This window comes from Diprion similis, chromosome 12, assembly GCF_021155765.1.
Source record: "Diprion similis isolate iyDipSimi1 chromosome 12, iyDipSimi1.1, whole genome shotgun sequence".
In the NCBI taxonomy this organism is placed as follows: domain Eukaryota; kingdom Metazoa; phylum Arthropoda; class Insecta; order Hymenoptera; family Diprionidae; genus Diprion; species Diprion similis.
In genome coordinates this window covers 10,689,401-10,710,141 of record NC_060116.1, presented here as the reverse complement: position 1 = coordinate 10,710,141, position 20,741 = coordinate 10,689,401, and the positions used below count along the sequence as shown (strand labels likewise).

Below are 20,741 nucleotides of genomic sequence, written 5' to 3'. Positions count from 1 at the left end.
CCCCAACCCACCACGCACGCGCGCGCCATCTGCAATCTGAAAATTGTAACTCCATACGAGTTTTGGTAAAGCAAAAAAATAAATATAAAAATACAGTATTAAATTTTGTAATAAATCCGTCACATAGGATGTTACAGATCTCAAAATCGAGCAAATAAAAAATTCAATCCGACCAACGATTTATGGAGATATTTATTTCTATATAGCTTGGGTGGTTTGGGCCGAATCTGTATTCAACTCTGAGGTTCTAGTCAACAGTCTATGTCCTTTCATCGTAAACGGCGTTGGCTGACGGTAGCGTTGCCTTAGCATAGTTATATTTCAGTGGCATAGACTTATCTCTATTAAGCCTATGGATGGTAGTTAATAACACAAGTTTGGAGCAGTTTGGAGGGCATTCGATGCCTAGCTAAGAACATTTTATCTCAATTATATTTAAAGAATAAACTCTAGTTTCATAAATTGTAACTTCTCGACAAACGCGCTTGCGTTCGTCAGAAGATTTCATTTAGTCGGCGTAAGCATTGGGCTTAATAATTATGATGGCGATTTGACGAGCCAAGTCGATATTCTTGCCAAATGTCTGAAATTCGGTGAATTTTTACTATCTAATTTGAAGCATGGCTACTCCGACAAACGGCAATGGAAATCTGGTCGACGAATTCGAAGAAGCATTTCAGGTTATTGCAATAACATTTAATTGTCATTATTCCAACCTACAAAAGTCTATCCACTCTAAAAACTGCTATTCATTCTCTTAGGATATATTCACAAATAATGCACTATCTGTTCACGCATTACTAAGTCATGATGAAAAGTGGCAAAAAATGCAAACAAAATTTGAACCAAAATTTATCGAACAACCTCAATGCTCACTAAAAATGTATGTCTTGGCATTTGTGCATAATTTCGAATTCGCTTTCAGCAATGTCTGAATATCTTGACAAAGGATGAAAGCCTCGGGAATAACAGCGTAGGCGCAGGTCTAGCTGTTGACAAAGACGAGGCACGAGGAGAAGTTGAACAAGTTACTTTGAGATTCATAGACCTCGCTCGGCAAATGGAAGCATTTTTCTTACAAAAACGTTTCTTGCTGTCCGCTTTGAAGCCTGAGTTGGTTGTCAAGGAAGACATAAATGACCTGAAAGTAGAACTTGTTAGGAAAGATGAACTGATCAAGAGGCATTATGATAAAATTGCCATATGGCAAAATTTGCTAGCGGATTTACAAGGCTGGGCCAAATCGCCGGTACAAGGACCTGCGCCCAATGGTGAGTTTACAAAACTTCGTGTAGTTCTACTGAAATGAGATATGAAATTGATGAGTAATAATTTTTTTCTGACACTGAAATATATTATGCATACCCTCGAGCTCTGAAAGAATAGAAAAAAAAAAAAAAAAAAAAATAGAAATTTCTTCATTATTATCTCTTGATAAATCTGAATAGCAAAATAAATTCAAACCTCAGTGTTACCTTTCATTATTTCATATCCACATTGACATTTAAAAGAGCTGATTTCTTATTAATATCGTAGGACTGGCAAATGGCAGTGGAGTTCAGCCCCAACCACCTGGTAATGGAAGTGGAGGGCCCGTATTGCAACAGCAGCAGCAACAACAACAGCAACAGCAGCAGCAACAGCAGCAGCAACAGTTGTTACAGCATCAACAACAACTCCAGCAACAACAGCAACTGCAACAGATACAGCAGCATCAACTGCAGCAGCAACAACTCCATCAACAACAGGTATTTAAGTAACGTTAATATATTGTTAATGCGACTCAAGTTTACACACTTCTGATGGAAAATATATATATTAAGCACCAAATAACTGACTGATATTGTTTGTTTTTAACGGTACAATATTGAGTATTGTGTATATTATTACAAACAGTAATAATGAGCGTATCACATTGATGCCGAGTCAACACTGGATGCAAGTCAGAAAATTTTGACAGTGAGACTTTCCAACATCTTGATTTGATGTCGACACGACACATTACTATCAATTATTTGTGGCTGAACGTTACCTGTACATTTGATCACAAACGAGTATTTTAGATAACATTTATTTAAAAAGAAACATTTTAGTATTTTAATACTGCCGAAGTTTTTAAACATGGGCATTCCGTAGAATGTGAGTGCTATTATGTATATTGTATGAAATTTGCGCAAAGATCAACTGTTTCAAGTACAGGCTGCACGACTGTTAATATCTCTTGTCACTTGATGAGGCCTTCATTTATTACCTAATCTAGTTTTTGTAAATAGGAATTTATTTCACAAATATTTGGAGAGTATTATTTGCTTAGGTTTGTATTACTCAGTATCATCTCCAAGCTTTGGCTTTGGCATTATATTTATAAAGGCAACTATGTTTTTTTTTTTTTTACTCGATTTTGTAACAAAGAATAGTTTTACCACCTAGAAATACTTTTATTTATATTATAGCTATTGTCAGCAACTGAGTCGTATGATATCTTGACTCTATTTCAATGTCAGACTAAAGATTGATTACATGAAAAATATTTTGTGGCTACATGTTCACAATAAGTAATTCATTAAGGCTAACCACGATGGCGAAACAGTGTGGTTTGTGCAAAAATTTAGTGAACAAAACAAGCGATTTTCTTAACTGCGACCAAAAATGTAAACGTGTGTTTCATGTTACATGTGCCAAAAAGAACATGAATATACAGGATCCGGCCAAAAAACTCTTGAAATTCACATGTGAGAAATGTGAAGAACATTATGTCAGTGCTGGCGATCAACCGTCGAGTGGTGAAGAAGGAGCTGTCAACATTGCTCCAAGAAGCAGACAAACTGTCACCGATCAACACGACATTCGAACGTATGTAGCTGGCATCAATAAAAAGATTGATGAATTACAACCAATTAAAGAAGCACTGGACACCAACAACAAGGCTTTAGATAACAACAGCCAGGAAGTTAAGAAGCTCAAAAATAGTATAGCAACTATCGAGGAAGCTATGAATTTTTGCTCTAACAAAATTGACGAATTCTTCAAAACAACTGCCAATCTAAGCAAGGAGAACGCACTATTACAGAAAGAAGTTCACAAGCTGCAGAAAAAATCAAAAGAGGCCGACGATAAGCTGGACTTCATGGAAGCTAAACTAGAAGAACTGGAACAGAAACTCAAGCTGTCAGAGATCGAAATTTGCGGAGTGCCTGTAACCAGGAATGAAAATCTACAAGCGATAGTCTGCAACGTCGCAAAGCTAATAGATATCGAGCTGGATACCAAGACAATACAGGACATCTATCGACCACCAAAAACAACTGGAGCTCGGCCGATAATAATTAAACTCAACACCGTCAATGCTCGAAATACCTGGCTAGAGCGCGCCAAAGTGAAAAGGGGGATTAAAGCCAAGGACGTATATACGGGCTTTCCGGAGACAGCAGTGTATATAAACGAAGCGCTTACACCTGCAAAAAAACGACTACTGTACTTGGCCAAGATGTTTGCGAGGGAAAAACGTTATAAATATGTATGGATCAAAGATGGAAATGTACTTATGCGCAAAGATGAGGGCGAAAAAACTCTTCAGATAAAACACCACATAGACTTGGCGAACTTAGCGCAGCCGATAGAAAACACCGCAGAATAGGATCTATGAACACCAAAGTACACAGCAAACAATACAAAACACTAGAAATGATAAATATGGCTACGTGGAACGAATATATACAGGAAATTAAACAGATAAAAAATTACACATGTGAAGACACTGAATCTCTTCGAAAAATAATAACAGAAGAACAAGGTATAAATGTACTCCAAATGAACACAAGAAGCCTGCGGAGACACATGGACGAAATTCATTTGATGTTACAAGATATAAGAATACAAATGGACCTAATAATTTTTACAGAAACATGGATCAACTCTAAACAAGATTTGTGGAAATACAAAGATTACACAGCTTTTTGGGCCAACAGTAGGATATCTGATAATGACGGAATTGTTGTACTGGTTCACAAAAATTTAGAAGCTTATGACGCACAACTGAACATCGAAGAAGCCAATGGAATCAGATTAATTTTGAAAACCACTCAAGAGACCATTGAAATCTACGCGATCTACAGATCCCCATCCGGAAATCTGAAGAAATTCATCGAAAGCTTGGACCAGGAATTGGGAGAAGGCACAACAAAAACGGCAATCATGGCAGGGGATATAAACATAGATATCAAGTCCGGCAGTAATGCCATCGATGGAGAAGAATACCTCAATGTTCTCAGCATGCATGGATACGTAGCAGCTATGTGTAATAAAAACGACAATTACTGACCACTATACAACTATACTACAAATAGGAAAAACAAGTATGGATAGGACAAGGACAATACATGTGAACAAAGTCGACTACAACAAAGTAACAGAAATAATTGAAAAAGAAAAATGGGAAAATGTGCTGAACGAACAAGACCTAGAAAAAGCTACCAAAAACCTAATTACCACTCTGCAGAAAGCGGTCGAGGAGGCTACCAAAAAAATAACAATAACGACCAATAATAGAACGACAAAGTTGAAGCCGTGGGTAACAAATGGTCTCGTCAGAGCAATACGACAAAGAAACAAGCTCGCCAAAAAAGCAAGAAGAGAGCCTTTCAATTCGGATCTACAAATGGAATACAAAATGTACCGCAAAACGCTAGTAAAGTTAATAGACAAAACAAAAACTGAATATTACAGGAAGCAAATAAAGGCAGCCGGAAACCATCAAAAACGAATATGGAAAGTAATTAGAGAAAACAAAATTCAAGAACAAAAAAAGGAGGAAGCAAGCAAAATAAGGTTAAAACTCGAAGGCCAACAAGAAATTGAAACAAATGAGGAACGAATAGCAAACACCTTCAATCACTACTTCCTCTCTATTGGAAAGCATTTAACAAATGAAATACCAACCCATCCGATTGGAAATGACGAGAAAGTAAAGGGGAAAGCACAGAAATCGATATATCTATCACCTATAACGGAATCGGAAATAAGAAGACATATAACGCAGATGAAGTCACACGCAGCACCGGGAGAAGATGGAATAAAGGCGGAGTTATTAAAATCAACCATCGAATACGTTGTGAAACCACTAGAATGCATCTTCAATCGAAGCATATCAATTGGAACCTTCCCAGAGCAATTAAAAACAAGCATAGTAATACCAGTATATAAAGCCGGTGAAAAAACAGATGTAACAAACTACAGACCTATATCGCTCATAAGCAGCATAAGTAAGATCCTAGAAAAATGCATAAAAAACAGGCTAATAGAGTTCTTTGAAAAAAACAACATCCTCTTAAATACCCAGTACGGATTCAGAGTGAATAAGAGTACACAGGATGCGATATACACACTCACGAATCGTATTACGAGCAACCTCGACCAAGGAACCAAAACCATTGCCACATACCTGGATCTATCGAAAGCCTTCGATACAGTACAACATAACATCTTGCTCCGAAAACTAGAGAAAATGGGCATCAGAGGAATAGCGAATAAATGGTTTGGAAGCTACCTCGGGAACAGACAACAAAAAACAAGGATCGGGGACAGAAATAGCAAAGCAGGCGTAATAACAACGGGCGTCCCACAAGGGTCTGTACTTGGAGCAATATTGTATATTGTGTACACCAACGATCTCTGCAAAATGAAGATAGAATCAGAAATGATAGCCTACGCAGATGACACGGTAATAATTACGACAGGAAATGACTGGAAGGAGGTTTATAGAAAAGCGAACACGGATATGGCAAAAATGAAGAAGTGGCTAGACAATCACAAACTAACCCTGAATGGGAACAAAACAAAGTATACGCGGTATAAAATTAATAAAATCAAAGATCCTGAGGACAGTGAATTCCTGAATCTGAAAATACACACCTGCGGAAAAGATGAACCAGGATGCGGCTGCCAAGAAATAGAAATAAAGGAACACATCAAATACCTGGGTGTCACGATCGATGAAAGAATGAAGTGGACTGAACACATAAAACAAACAGCAGCCAGACTACGACAAACAATTCACACGCTGCTCAATATCAGATCCATTGTAACCCAGGACACGATGAGGAAAATCTATTATGCTCTAGTACACTTCATTATCGAATACGGAATAATAGCATGGGGAAATGCATACCAAAAGAATTTAAAACCACTAGAAATAATACAAAAAATGATACTACGAATAGCCTTTTGGAAACCTAGGTATTACCCAAGTGATATGCTGTTTGCCACCACAAAGATACCAGACATACGCCAGGCATACATGAAGAACGCACTAGTGCGTCTTAAACGGAATCCAGAAGAAATAAAACAAAGAAAGCACACCCACGAACATGACACCAGAGCCAGGACACGAGGAAACCTCACACTGCCAAAAACTAAAACAGCAATTGGGCACAGACAGGAAAAAGTAATTATAAACAAGCTGTATAATGAAATTCCATTAAAAATAAAGCAAAAATGTATACAGGGTTTCAAAAAAAGTATTGGTACTTGGATCTTACAGCAGGGAAGAATGTACTATAATGAACTGACTAACACCTAGAAAAACAGTGAATGAAAAGACTCGATAGGAATATAGAAGTACTCTCGAGGTTCTAAATGTTTTTTGTTACACGTGTAAACAAATAAATAAGTATCAATAACTAATTAGGTATAAATTTGGAAATAAGTATAATGTGATGATTGAATAACAAGTAGAAATAATTAATCTGCGTAATACAGTAAATTATCAGGTGCGGATGAGAATGACTCAAATGCAAGCACACAATCACGCAAATAAATTGTAATTTAGGAAATTGAGTGACAAGTTGTCACTAGGTAAAAAAAAGCAACTCCAGCCACACAAGCGTAATAAGATGCTCAGGCTTGGAGAACTGAGAATTATATGTAAATACAAAAAAAAAAATATGATGTCAATAAATCTAAATCTAAAATCTAAAAATCTAAGGTTCACAAAAATTATTGCAATTTAGATGCTTCGTGGTCTGCGAATTTGGGAAACTACTAAGATTGTGGGACGTTTTACAAATATGCTTTATTTCTTCCACTAGTTATTGTTATAGGTAGTACTTTGAATAGGTGCCTACCAAATATATCATAATCACGTTTCGGGTGATAGGTACTAAAATAGATATCCTAAAAATATTGTGGCGTACTATATTGCAAGTAGATACTACCTTTTCAAGCAATTCGTCATTATTTATGGAACCATTTTACCTATCCAAAAATGCTGTGACATTCGGCACGGTGCATTTTTTATTGTAGTTTACAGGTGATAACTAATTCGCGTCAATCGGCCTTGTGATCCATTTATTTGACTTCTTTGAAATAATTTTGACACTAGCAACCCTGATACATTGAATCATCTACTTAGAAGTGATCCTCCCTACCTGCTCTCGAGTATCTAATTCCGTCCCCCTAATCACAAAGCGTAGTATATTGCGTGATGTATAGGCGCGATAATAGAACTGTTGACAAACACGATCGATTCAAATATCATCAGTACCTAATATATAATATGGGGAAACATCTGACCTTATTTCTCACCTGTCAGATGCACCACGCCATTCATGTGAGCCTAAGAATTCAGAATATTACCTACCAGTGTTATGACATATAAATTTGGCTAAATGCAAGTGAGAGATCAGGGATGGCTATTAAAAATGTTTTTTTTATCACGTCATGGTGAATTAGTGCCTTACCTGAATCTTACTATATGCCAACACAAAGTGCTCTTATTATTTTACCAAATGAAAAACGTATGCCATCTATATATAACTGGTAAATCTGCGGTGGTTTTCTAATAACAAAGTTAAAATTTACAAATTTACGAAATGAAAACATGAGGATATAGAGTGAGCGCTATCAATGTAGGTACAACTAAGAAATTTAGAAATTGTTATTTACGGAATCGTAATGTACAGCGATAACATTAGATAATTAGAGAAATGTGAAAATATGTGCCAAATTAAGTTGTAAAACAGGTACAAATATCTAGCCAAATAAAACAATAACGTGAAGAAATATTTAAAACAGTACAGATTGAACAATAGTATTATTCAGTATATAAAGTGTTTTAAAAAAGTAAGGTTTATTTCTTGAAATATTTTATCTGATATTGTTGATTGTACCAGAAAAACAATACCTATTGTTACTAAAGAGATTATACCCTATTTTAATAATTATTAATATATTGTGACTCCATATCTATACTAGCTAAGTAAATGTTGAATAAGTAAAAATTATGATGCTTCCATGATATTATTTATAATAGTATGTACTAGACGGTAAACAATTCACGTAAAAAGTAGTTAACTTTCTTTTTACTTTTTAGTTCTGGTTGTGTCTTGGTATATGGGTTTCTCATAGTTTACTTTTTACAGTCATTGTTTGTTTTTGTTCATTGTTGTTTTTCTTTTTTTTTATGTTCTCTTTCGTGTCACATGTCTCATCATTTACACATCGCCATAATAATTGCTCTTTAATGTCAGTAATTTCATATGTTGATATTCAATATTATCTAAGTTTCGTACATCTGTATTTGTAGGTATCTTTGTTTTGATAGTGGTGGTACGTACGATTTGCATGTACATACGCACATTACTTGCATTTGCACAAGGAATAAAAAGAAACTTCAGGATTTCCGAAATATTAGATTGAATCTTTGTGCAATTGCTATATTGATATTGTTTCGATTTTCAAAAGTTGACAATTTCTAATTGTGCTCATTGTAGACTCTAAATCATTTGTTTTATATAAAAACAGAAAATAGATTACCTACTTATGTTATGTCATCATCACACGCAAGTAGATATCTTTTAGAATAAAAGCTCTGTTACTGGTGAAATGTTGTGCTTTCTTTCATTCACCTTGCCACCTATCGCCTGCTCCCAAGTTCCCTCTGCTTCATAGTCTGTCTGTCTGTCTGTCTACATGCATGCAATGTATTTTTACTCATCTTCATTATCGCTTAAATCAAGAGGTGCAGTTATCAAAGATCACACATCCGTCAAACAATCTTAAATGCGCAGAATTAACGAAATGAAATCGCAACAATTTCTATTTTATGTGCCGTTTTACCATATGCTCATCTTCCATTATACTTGGGCATGTGTAGTCAAATGTAACACGCTCTCAACTTGAAAGTTTTAAAATTCTTGTTTTAATCTTACGCCACAAAAAATGTGTAGTCAAATGTAACACGCTCTCAACTTGAAAGTTTAAAAATTCTTGTTTTAATTTTACGTCACGAAAAATGTGTGCGGTGTACTACCTGTCCACCTCACTTACCCGTGCCGCACACGTTCACATTCTTTTGTTTAATTTTAAGATGATGTTGAAGTTCGTAACATTAATGAAACGTTACATTTTTGTTAGAAAAATCGCTGTTCTGAACTTGAGGATTTTTAGTTTTATCTAAATTTCATTAAATCATAATGAAGCAAAATATACTCATATTTTAAAATATGGGTTTATCTAACATTATGCTACGATTACAAAACACTCATTTTTGTTTCCATGCTTCATTATGTTAATGTTATTAACTTCAACTCCATATGTGAGGACAATTTCGTCCGAAACTTTGAGAACAGGACTCAAAAACAGTCTTGTTGATTTTAATCTTACAGGTGCAACAAGGTGCAGGTGCTCCGCCACCTCAGGGTCTACAAGGCGTCGGTGTATCGGTGGCACAACAAGGGATGTTCATGTCACAAGGGGGTGGGGGAAGAGCAGGCTTTGGGGTAGGAGGTGGTGCTTTACAGGGTCCACTCGCATTCCTTGAGAAGACTACAAGCAATATAGGAATGCCGGAAGGACGAAGGTGACGCGGACGAGGGAGGGGGCGAGGCAGAGGTCGAGGAAGAGGCAGAGGTAGGGGACGTGGTTTGGCACAACCGTCCCTCCTCGATCCTTCCGACCCTTCTTCGTATGCTGCTGCTGCCGCAGCGCCCCTTCCCTCTCAACAACAGCAGCCTCCTCCTCCATGTACTTAAAATTCCTTTCCTTTCTGCCTTTGTTGTCTACAGTTGATTTTACTTGGAGGATTTAGTAATTGTAACAATTACCAACAATATTTTCCTGTTATTACATTTAGTTTCTTTTTCATAACTATAAAACTTTTTTGTCTCAATATCCAAATTTTGTTACCTTGATACTAAATAATAAGTACAAAACCTGTTTAGAATCGTATGTAATTCTTTTTAATAGACTTTTTTTTTTTTGTTTTGTAATACGAATCGTGAATGTCAAAGTTTTCCATGTCACATTGGCATAGAAAACTTTGACATGCAAATAATAATAGTAAGCAATAATATGTAGATTATATTTCTTAAATACCAATTCGTTCTCATTGGAAATAATAGTAAATCACCTACTACATGCTATAGCACTTATGGTCAGTTATTAAATATCAAAAGTGCAAGTACCTAAGATATAACATTAATATTGTAATTCTCTTTAATCCTCGACTCCACATAGTTTCAACCCACAAATCAATCAAACACAATCTGCAGCTACACGAGCATCTGTTCTGATAAAAAAAAAAAAAAGAAGAAAGATGCCATTGAGGCATTGCAAAGATTACACGCTGTTGAGCAATACAAGCATGGATTGGTAATGCTGTTGACGAGTTTTTGGGTTTTTTCGAACCAAATTGATCAACTTCATACGGGTACCATTGTTACTTTATATCTCTTAAATCTGTTGTTAGGTACAGAGATTTACTTTGTATTGCTTCTCTATTTCGTAGACACTTATACATCATTTGGTAAACGGCTTTGTTATTTGCTCTACAGTTTCTATTGCTGTCACATTCACTTAAAAATTGTTTTAAATTTAGTGAATTGAAACAAATATGCTTGAAATATATGATAGCTGCAATAAATGCAACTATAATAGTACATGCTTAATGGTTCTTTGAAAGCGATCGAAGAATCGGCAATGTGTATTGTGTAAAAGAATTTGTACATACCTATGATAATCAAATAATCCTTAGTTATCGAGATGTAAATAGAATTAGATAAATACATCATATTCCTACCGATCTTATTCCATGGTATATCAAATCACATGTAATATTGACTCATGTAGAAAATAATCCATTCTATAACGAATAAAATCGAGACTTCATAGTTAATCCAAATATAGATACATATTATACGTTGTTATGAACCAAGTAGGTACTTTTTATTTCAATTCCGTCGGATAATTACATTGATTACTTCTACATATTGATACAAACATGGCATCTGACGTTACATTACGATTACTATATATATGTTTATACATCGCCGTATAATACATTGCTCTTGTGAAAGAGATCAAATCTACCTCTTGTTTTGTTACTGCATGAAAAGACGTTCATTAGGTCATAATATTCAATTTTACAGAATGTAGAAAATCTACGGTGCATCAGTTGATTCACGGATGATGATGATAAGTAGAAAGTATTCATCGTGAATGGTACATATTATGAATACTTATATTTTTAGTTATTTGCTAAACCGTTGTCTTTTTGGTCATGACTCTTTGACCTAAGTAAAAAAACATTGATACGAATAATAAACTAAAGGTTTACGCTAAGTGCCTTTGGTCGCAGAAAACAGAAAAATAAGGCAATACATAGTTGATATTTAAAAATTGAAATTCCTGACATTGCATTTTTTTAAATGATTATAACATCATCATTGTAATACGCAATTTTCAGTAAGCAAACGTTTTCTTATTCACGACAAAATTTTTACCGAATACGTCAAACGCGAATTCACTTTGCATATTACAGTCAAAATAATGACATGCTCCAGAAGTTTTAGATGTACAAGCGACTATCTAGTGATTGATCATATGAAATATTTTAAAACAAGTATGAATATTTAATTAACAACAGAATTATATCTGTTATATCAATTATGTTAAAAAGTATACGGTAATGTAAAAGTATCAAATGTGCAGTTTTGTACGTACGGTTTGATACTTATGACAGTTGCTCGAGAAATTGGACAAGGGTACGCGTTGGACGACCCGTCATCCCAGCCTGAAGATAGGGTAGTTCATCGTTGCCAGGACCCATAACACCTGCAATGTCCAAGTGAAGCCAGGGAGTGTCATTTTCGACAAATTCTCGCAAGAAGCCTGCAGCAGTACATGAACCACCGCCCTTAAGCCTACTAAGGTTGTTAACATCCGCGGCTTTCGTCTTTTCTGTAATTGTTAAAAAGTGCAACAGGTTTCAGTTCATGCTTAAATCATCTTTCACCTTGAGAAATAATTTTTAATTAGTATGAGAATAAATTTTCCATACTTGTCATTGCATCATTGAAATGTTTCCAAAGTGGAAACCGCCACACTCGATCACCAGTAAATGTTCCGGCAGTTCTTAGATTTTCGTATAATGTAGAGCTGTTTGTAAATACGCCTGTAGCAACTCCCCCTAATGCAATTCTCATTGCACCGGTCAATGTAGCAATGTCCAAAGTCAATCTAATAGGGATAACATAGAGAAATAATCAATCTGTAAAGTGAAAATATTTCAAAATAATACAATTTTCTCACAATATTACCTTGGTTTGAATTCCTGGGCATAGCATAATGCATCGGCTAAGATCAGTCGACCTTCGGCATCTGTATTATCAACGCAAATAGTTTTTCCATTCATCGCAACGACAACATCACCGGGTTTTGTAGCAGTACCGGAAGGTAAATTTTCCGTCAGTGGGATTAACCCAACAATATTAACTTTTAACTGCAGTTGAGCAGCTGCCTTGATCGAAGCAACAACACAAGCAGCACCACCCATATCTGCACGCATCTCGTCCATATTAGCCGAGGGCTGAAAGATTGTTTGATTATATGTGAAATTCGATGTTATTAGTTAACATGAAATGATTACATCAAGATATTGGTATGGACAAATTTGCATTAGTACATCAATGAAAAGGAAATAATCACCTTGATGCTGATGCCACCAGAATCAAAGGTAACACCTTTGCCAACAAAGACGATAGGTGGCTGAGTGTCTTGACCCGCTCCTTCATAGCTGATTTCAAGAAATTTAGGAGGTTCGGCACTGCCACGAGCGACGCTCAGAAATGAGCCCATGCCCTTTTGTTCTGCCCATGCCTTGTCGTGTACTTGAACCTTGATCCCGAGTTGTGAAAGCTCGTTAGATACCTGGTTAGCAAAGATTGTTGGGGTCATCAAGTTTGCCGGTGTATCAGCCAGCTTCCGGGCCCAGTTTTGGGCTTCTGCTTTAATAAGTCCTTTGCGCCACTCTTCCCTGTGTTGAATAATATGCATATATTATGAATAATTATTGGCATTACCATTATATTTTTGTAAGTCTCATGTTCCGTTACACATGAAAAACTCGTGTGTTCGAAATCCTATTCAACTTACTTTCCTTCCGAACCATAGAAAGACACCTCTGGTAAAACTTTTTGCTTTTCTTTGCTTTTGAATTCTTGGAAAAACCATGATGCAAGACCAGCTCCTTCAGCTGCTGCTTCAGCATCTCCCAGTGATTCGATGCTTATGTTTTTTATTTCAACGGCGTCCAATGCTCGACATCCAGCTACCAGTAATTTGAAATTTTATGTTATCGAGTATTTAGCAAATGGTTGACACATTGTTTCATAAACAATGTGTTGATTTTAAAGACAAAGCAGGATAAGCCTAATTAAATATTTTTATAAAATCTTAGTCAATATCATTCGCGCTGACATGTGAAAAGTGACCTACCAGCAGCTGCTACTCGTACATTTTCCTTGCCTTCGTGTATTTCTTCCAATTGGTTGAAACCAAGATTCGGCTTTCCCAAACCAACAACTGCCACTCCGACGTGTTGCCTACTCTCAGCAGGTTCTAGACCCCAGAATACCCGAGTCTCTGCCTTTTTCAAGTTCGGCCCAGCTCTGTAATTATCCACAATTGTATACCATAATAATTATAAGTGGAACATAAGTGGAAAAAATTTGAGAACTCAGGACTGGTCGATTGTAATCAAGGGTATGCTAAGTGATTTTGCTTGGCAATAATTCCAATTAATGTCTCATTTCTCTAATCTGTATTCTAATTATTAGATGGAACGAAAATAATTGATATTGTAAAACATGTGACAATAGGTTTTATAGTAAATGACTGAACAATATCAAAGTAGCAGACTATATTTCACTGAAGGTAATTACCATATCATCGAGTTAGATTAGGTTTGATTAGTTTCATTCACAGTTTACCAATCTCTTTTTATATCAGCAAATAATCACAATTTTCACTACACATCATTCATAAGTAATTCAATTTGAAATATTTTGATGTTACAAATGAATGAGACTTCAGAAATATGATTGAATGAATATTAAGAGAAATCATGAGTTGAAAATAATGCTAACAAATTTTGTTCCAATATAATGTGTCTACATACAAATTGTGACATGGTAAACTTACATGTGAAAGCTATTTAAAAAAATGTACCAAATTTTTCAATTCTACAGGAATAAAGAGAGTATGTACTTGAGAAAATATAAGTAAGGACGCTATTATGATCGATATTATAGTTTCCTAATAAATTGTTGAAAGAAAGCCTATAAAATACATAGTTGTGATTGCTGGTGGTGTTAAAATTATGTTTATGTATATTCGTAATATTTTGTACGCACATTGAAAATATACAATCTGACAAAAAATACAGTACATGAAAATCAAGTAATAGAACAATAATGAACTTTATACTCTTGATGGATTTTTTATTCTTACAACAATATTACCACGGTAGCACAGAAATATAAATACACTTTTAATGTCGACATACAACTATGAACACATGAATTTAAATTTCGCAGAAAAACTGAATACAGTAAAAGGAAAAACAGCATCTACGTTTCAGCGTTTAATATCTAATTCTATCCAACAATTCACAGTTTCGAGAATTCTAATTTTACAACATTTTCAAGTATATGTATATTATAAAATATGTATGTATAGACATGAATTGGAAATTTATATATTTCTTGGATACCAATTGATCAATCAAATATGATACAATTTTTATTTGTTTAAAATACAGTCTAAAAATATACTATGTTTTTCAATTATCTGTTTCATATTTAGAATATCGGTAGATATAAGTACAGTGTTTATTTAATTTTTTTTATACAGAACAATTTACTTCCTGATAATTGTCCAATTATAGATGTATGATATTTCTGTATATTGCAACTAGCAGCTTGAATAAAGAACGACAATGAACTATTATCACATTACGGAACATTGATATTTTATACAAAGCCTGAAATTTTATTCAAGTATATATATATATCGCTCACGTTGGCACAAAATTTGCAATGACCTGTTTTATTGCTATTATCAATTAGTCATTTATTCATCAGGCTCAAATTTGCCCGAATTTAATTGTTGGCAACATTTGTTTGACACAATTATATTTACTAATATAGCAATAGTACAACTATACCTAATAAATGTATATCAATTCCTAATAGTCATATCGTGTTATCTAACACTCAAATCTGACCCATTTATAAATTCCCTTAAATTGAGCATGCGAAGGTGAAGTTTATATTTACATTACTTTAAGCCATACATTTTGACATTATTATTGAACTGATTTTGAAAGATTATGCAATTATTTTACAAAAAATATCCTGTTATTAGTAATACGAATATTGACAATGGTACAGGTCAATTTTTTCCTTGAATTTGAAACTTAACAAAGAACGTGGAATATGTAGTTCCATTTACAAAAGACTTGTGGTGACATTCGAAAATTAGAATATGATTTTTACTCATTTAAATCAGTCTGAATGATTTTTTCACAGACATACCTGTGACTTTCCATAAACATCAGTATTGAATACTTTTTTCTTTCATTATGATCATTTACGATAACTTTTAAAACAACAACTAGTGGCATTCTAGTATTGAATAATATGCAAAATATGTAGAGTTATTAGGTACCCGGTGAAGTAAATTCATTAATGCTATAACAATATTCTAATTCTATAATGCTCCTTTGTCCATGGTGTTCCAAGACCAGTAATACAATTATTGTGCGTGCTAATAAGACTTGAAGTCTTTTCACTAACGATGTAAAATCGTCAGCACACTGTAACTGTGTCAGCACATTGTGTGCGTGATAATTCATGCCAGGATAAAAAGTGCACAAAATTCATCACGAATACGAAATAAAATGTGAAATACATTCTGAAATCCTATACATATATACAGTAGGTACATGCGGTATAATTACAGTAAATTAAATTTGTGCAATATTTTTTTGTTGGATCAAATCATTCAGCATCCAGATAACAAATATCACTGGTATGCAGTTTAATGATCTTTTAGTATATTTCCGTTTTATTCAAATTACTTTATTAGCAATGTTTCACTGACTTGATCCATAAAAATGCGTTAAGTAATTACTTTCAATCTTTTGTTTCTTTCAATTATGTTCAAACAAGTTCCAAAACTTTAATAATACCCTGAGAATTAGCTGCTACTACAACATTAGACATTTGTCTCCAACAGACAGCTGATACAAATTCATTAAGTTCTTCCTCCTTTTTTTCTTGCAACTCTAAAACACTTCTCGCAGCATCAAACTTACTGGAGAACAATTGCTTCGTTAATCCCTTGTAATAAATATAGAGTGCATTATTTTCTGACCCACACGCGACATAATCACCGTCAGTTGCTAGGCCAACAAAGTTCTTCTCGTTTATGTGACCCACAAAAGACCGAAGGCAGTGGGGGTTATCGATGTTCCACATTTTCAACTGAGAATCTGTACTTGCAGAAACAATTTCTTCTTTGTTTACGAATTTAACATAGGAAACAGCTTTGCGATGGCCTTTAAATACACATAATGCTTCTTTCATGTTGCGCAAATCATAATAATGCACGCAATGATCCGCTGATCCAAACGCTAAATGGCAAGAGCTTTTTGGATTAAATTTAACACAGCAAACATTTGCCTTAGCCTCAAGTGAAGCTACAGAGTGGTCAGTGTTGAGAGACCATAATTTAACCCTTGCATCATCTGATCCTGAAGCTATCAGCCTTGTGTCAACATCGTTGAAGTCAACGGACCAACAACGTTTCTCATGTTCTTGAAATAATTTCGTACGTTGACCAGTTATAGCATCCCATACAGTAACTGTTCCCTCGTAATCTGAAGAAGCCAACATTCCTTTATGATAGGAATTCCACGAGATGCACGATATCTTTGAACTACATATCATTTCAGTGCACGGATAATGAATATCAACAGTATCTCGTATCACTGCTCCGTAATCAAACACTTTGATGCGTTTTGTGACACCAGCGATAGCAAAGAATTCATTATCTTTGTCAAACTCTATACTTGATACGATGGTAGAGTTATTAAACATATCCGATGAATAATTCAATGTAGCTAATGTTTGCAGAGAGTTATACCTTAAAAATTTGACTAAATTTTCCCTGAATACATCTAATCCAGAACTGGTGCCTGGTTCCGTTTCTGTTTGGTGGGGGACCTTTGGTGACTGTCCAAAAAGTAGATCTTTGGCACGAGAGTCAATGTAACATTGAACAAAATCGTCAAAATGTGCATGCATTCTCTTCCGGCGAATTGCCAGAGTTGAAGCGGCATAGTTATTTTGTTTCTGTGTCATTGTTGAAGCAAAAAGATCGTTACTGCTTAAACCTGGTGGATTTGGGTCTCCGGTCTTGACCATGTTTGAGTCTATGATATCGATTAGCTCTATCATTTCTTGCTTGATAGCCGAAACTTGTGCAGTATCAGTTTCGCTAGATCTTTTCAAATCCTCAACACGAGGGCATTTGCTTTGAACTTCTTTTAAAATATTTTCAACTTCCTCCATGTCACGCTTGATCAAAGCGACTTCCTTCACCAACTGAATTCTTTGCTCCTCTTTGTGCCTGAGCAAGTGTCTCAGAAATTCATGAAGCAATTTATTTTGAGTCGCACAGGATTCAGCTTCGAGTAAATTTTTCCTTTGCGTAAGAACCTCCAGCATTACATTTACATCTGGTAAAGTTAAATTAGCACTTTCTGCTGCTACAAAGTCTCTCAGTCCATCACATACTGGAACAAGCATATCGATTTCTGTTCCAGATATACCTCCAACTCTATTACTTCCTGTCCCACCTCCCAAATCGGCAAGGCCTTTCATTCGCGTTTTATACTTTGAGATCAACTCGTTCAATACGAAATTCGGAAATATGTCCTGCTGGGTCAGTGTGAAACTACATTTCGGGCAGCGCCCATTGGCTTCGAGCGAGTTGGTAATACATTGGTAGCAAAATGTGTGACCGCATCGAGTGATGTGTGCTTCATTTATCACTTCGAAACATATGGGACATAGATAATCGTTATTTTTGTCTTCAAGGGTACCGCTGATACCGTGGAGTATACTCGCAGAGTGCAATAAACGTTTAACACTCCGTGCACCTCGATTAGTGGTTAATGGCGAACCCTCATTACCTGAGCTAACACCCACACCGCTGTTTTCAAGTTCGCCACTGCCACCAACAGACATTGTTGTATTCTGCTCTTAAACAATACAATAGAGCCTAATATCTATCGCTTACAGTGAATTTGGAGTGAGTGTGCTTTGTATCTTCTTATTTGATCTCTAACAGTTGTGCAGAGATGTCGAATCGAACGATTCGTGAAAAATTTGATATAACGAAGTGAAATGTCGAGCAATTATGAAAATTTTACTATTTGTTTTAATTCTTGATCCGATAAGGAATCGACGTAGCTCATTTTTTTTTTGGGTAAACGCCAACACAGCCTATCCTTTCCTGAAACAATCAAAATAATGCCTGTGAGCTCGTGGGAGTGAAAAATGTAAAAAATCAATCCAAGTTAGCAAATTGTTTTCAATAGATAAGGTAACGAAAAATTGAAAAAGGAATTTAAGACAAACAAAAACTTGAATAACATCGATAAAAGATGGCTATAAGATAATGAAAATTATCGTTGGGGTGGGGCTCAGGCAGCATTATAGTAATTGTTTCAGGCTGTAATGTAATGTAAAAAATGGCAAAACACATGGAATAAAATTAAACGAACAAGAATTGTTGGATATAAATAATAATGTTAAAATATTTTCTTACAAACTCACGTATAGGAACCCAAGTTTATTGTCCCAATAAATAAAATAAGATACACGCAAATATACTTAGCTATGATCTAGGATTTTCTTACCTGATACGGTCATTCGTTCTAAAAACTAACCATAAACTGTCAGAAATTTTGGGGTTCAGAAACTTAAGTTCAACTACATGGAAAATATAAGAATTCACATCGAAAGCATAAATTGCAGCTTAGTATTGAATCTAAATTTACATATGTTGTTAGTCATCTTGTAATACTTACAGAGAAATGTTTTCCAGTAACTTTCCATTCACAAGTTTGTTATATTGTACAGCTGCAGGTGTTAGCTGAACACCATCTTGGCCTTCTGTCTCGTATACTCCAAGCACTAATCCTTTCTGTAATGAATAATTGAACAAATTTGTATTATTGTCACCAGTCTGTTTTTCGAAATAGGTAAGATTTCAGACAAGCACTGTTTTGTTTTTCAACAGGACAAAGTTCCAAATCTGTACGGATTTGTCCTCTATGATTCGTCATTACTATGTTTACTGATTTGTAATACCAATAATGCTCAGTAGAAATTTGAAAATCGAAACAAAAGAGTCTCATAGGCAAACAATTACTTAAAATTAATACATTCCTACCATTGTATGCACTCGTCGGTTTTACTGGGTTAACTGATCAATGTACGAATGACATTAAAAAGGCGTATAAATAGTTGCGAGTCATACCAGTTTATCATTTCATCCATATTAGACGGGTATTGATAAAAGGATTTATCAGCAACATGCATTATATACTCTCGGTTAGTCTCGGTTCATAATTTCCGCAACATCATTGAAATAAAAGTGTTGCAAATACGCAGCTAAACGATTACTAGCTAATGAATAACATTAATATCGTATATTCATTTGCGGAAAAATATTAGAACCTGTATCGAAGGACATTGCACGAATATAGAATGATATAAAAAGTAACGGACATAACTGTGTGACTTACTTTACAATTAGGCCAAAATGTAGGCGAAAAAAAAGAAAAAAAAATCGAATGACACGATTTACGATAGAGAAAACGACAGAGAAATGAGAAAGACGGAGGATTATTTTCAACCTAAATTATTTCAACGGTAATAATTACCTTCATGGTCGATTGGTGTGCGAAGAAACGCAACTGATTTATTCCTTGTCGTACTCCTTTCGGCCTGACAAGAAGCAATGCCATCATTTGCTCGCGAGAGCAGAAACAAATACTTATCGCTCGACCCACTGCCACCCGAGCAACGTTTAATGGTCGGCCATAGCGGAATTCAATTTCAGACGAACAGCGCCGATTCGAGGCAGAAAATGCGAGATTTCAAAATACACGACGTGTTACGAATCTTGGAAAATATTCCCGCTAATGCACTTTTACAATTAATTTCAATGCCGCTATGGCTGTTAATAGAGAAAAAAAAGTCAACATTCGAAAATATATTATACTGTTGACACGAAGAGATTAAGAATTGGCAGGTAAATACCGCTTGTCGGATACCAACTGAAATTTTAAGGTTATAAATCAGTCCACATGCTGCTTGTTGTCGGTGTTGTAA

General features: G+C 35.2%; 2 protein-coding genes across 6 annotated transcripts; one reads left to right on the top strand and one right to left on the bottom strand.

Annotated features, from left to right (window-relative positions):
• The first annotated feature begins 352 nt into the window (after positions 1–352).
• LOC124413389 (mediator of RNA polymerase II transcription subunit 28) lies at positions 353–10,346 on the top strand. Its single transcript, XM_046893927.1, has 4 exons — positions 353–680; positions 926–1,271; positions 1,537–1,748; positions 9,663–10,346. The coding sequence occupies exons 1-4, from the start codon at positions 621–623 to the stop codon at positions 9,858–9,860; spliced, it is 816 nt and encodes a 271-aa protein (XP_046749883.1). The 5' UTR covers positions 353–620; the 3' UTR covers positions 9,861–10,346.
• Positions 7,431–20,565, bottom strand: LOC124413384 (cytosol aminopeptidase-like). 5 transcript variants are annotated; one of them, XM_046893920.1, is made up of 9 exons: positions 20,291–20,565; positions 19,433–19,548; positions 13,771–13,943; positions 13,429–13,603; positions 12,982–13,309; positions 12,594–12,862; positions 12,335–12,513; positions 11,998–12,234; positions 7,431–7,502 (listed from the first exon to the last, which is right to left on the bottom strand). In XM_046893920.1, the coding sequence occupies exons 1-8, from the start codon at positions 20,375–20,377 to the stop codon at positions 12,008–12,010; spliced, it is 1,554 nt and encodes a 517-aa protein (XP_046749876.1). In that variant the 5' UTR covers positions 20,378–20,565; the 3' UTR covers positions 7,431–7,502; positions 11,998–12,007. The 5 variants fall into 5 exon arrangements, with proteins under 5 accessions (XP_046749876.1, XP_046749877.1, XP_046749874.1 ...); XM_046893921.1 differs by lacking the exon at positions 7,431–7,502 and adding an exon at positions 11,196–11,620; XM_046893918.1 differs by lacking the exon at positions 7,431–7,502 and having other exon boundaries at positions 11,891–12,234; positions 20,291–20,564.
• Between the last annotated feature and the right edge of the window lie 176 nt (positions 20,566–20,741).

Excerpts from the sequence above, each read along its gene's own strand:
- LOC124413389 (XM_046893927.1), top strand. The coding sequence starts at position 621 with ATGGCTACTCCGACAAACGGCAATGGAAATCTGGTCGACGAATTCGAA. Across the intron at positions 1,272-1,536 it reads ACAAGGACCTGCGCCCAATG|GACTGGCAAATGGCAGTGGA; the intron begins GTGAGTTTACAA and ends TTAATATCGTAG. Across the intron at positions 1,749-9,662 it reads AACAACTCCATCAACAACAG|GTGCAACAAGGTGCAGGTGC; the intron begins GTATTTAAGTAA and ends TTAATCTTACAG.
- LOC124413384 (XM_046893917.1), bottom strand. The coding sequence starts at position 18,587 with ATGTCTGTTGGTGGCAGTGGCGAACTTGAAAACAGCGGTGTGGGTGTT.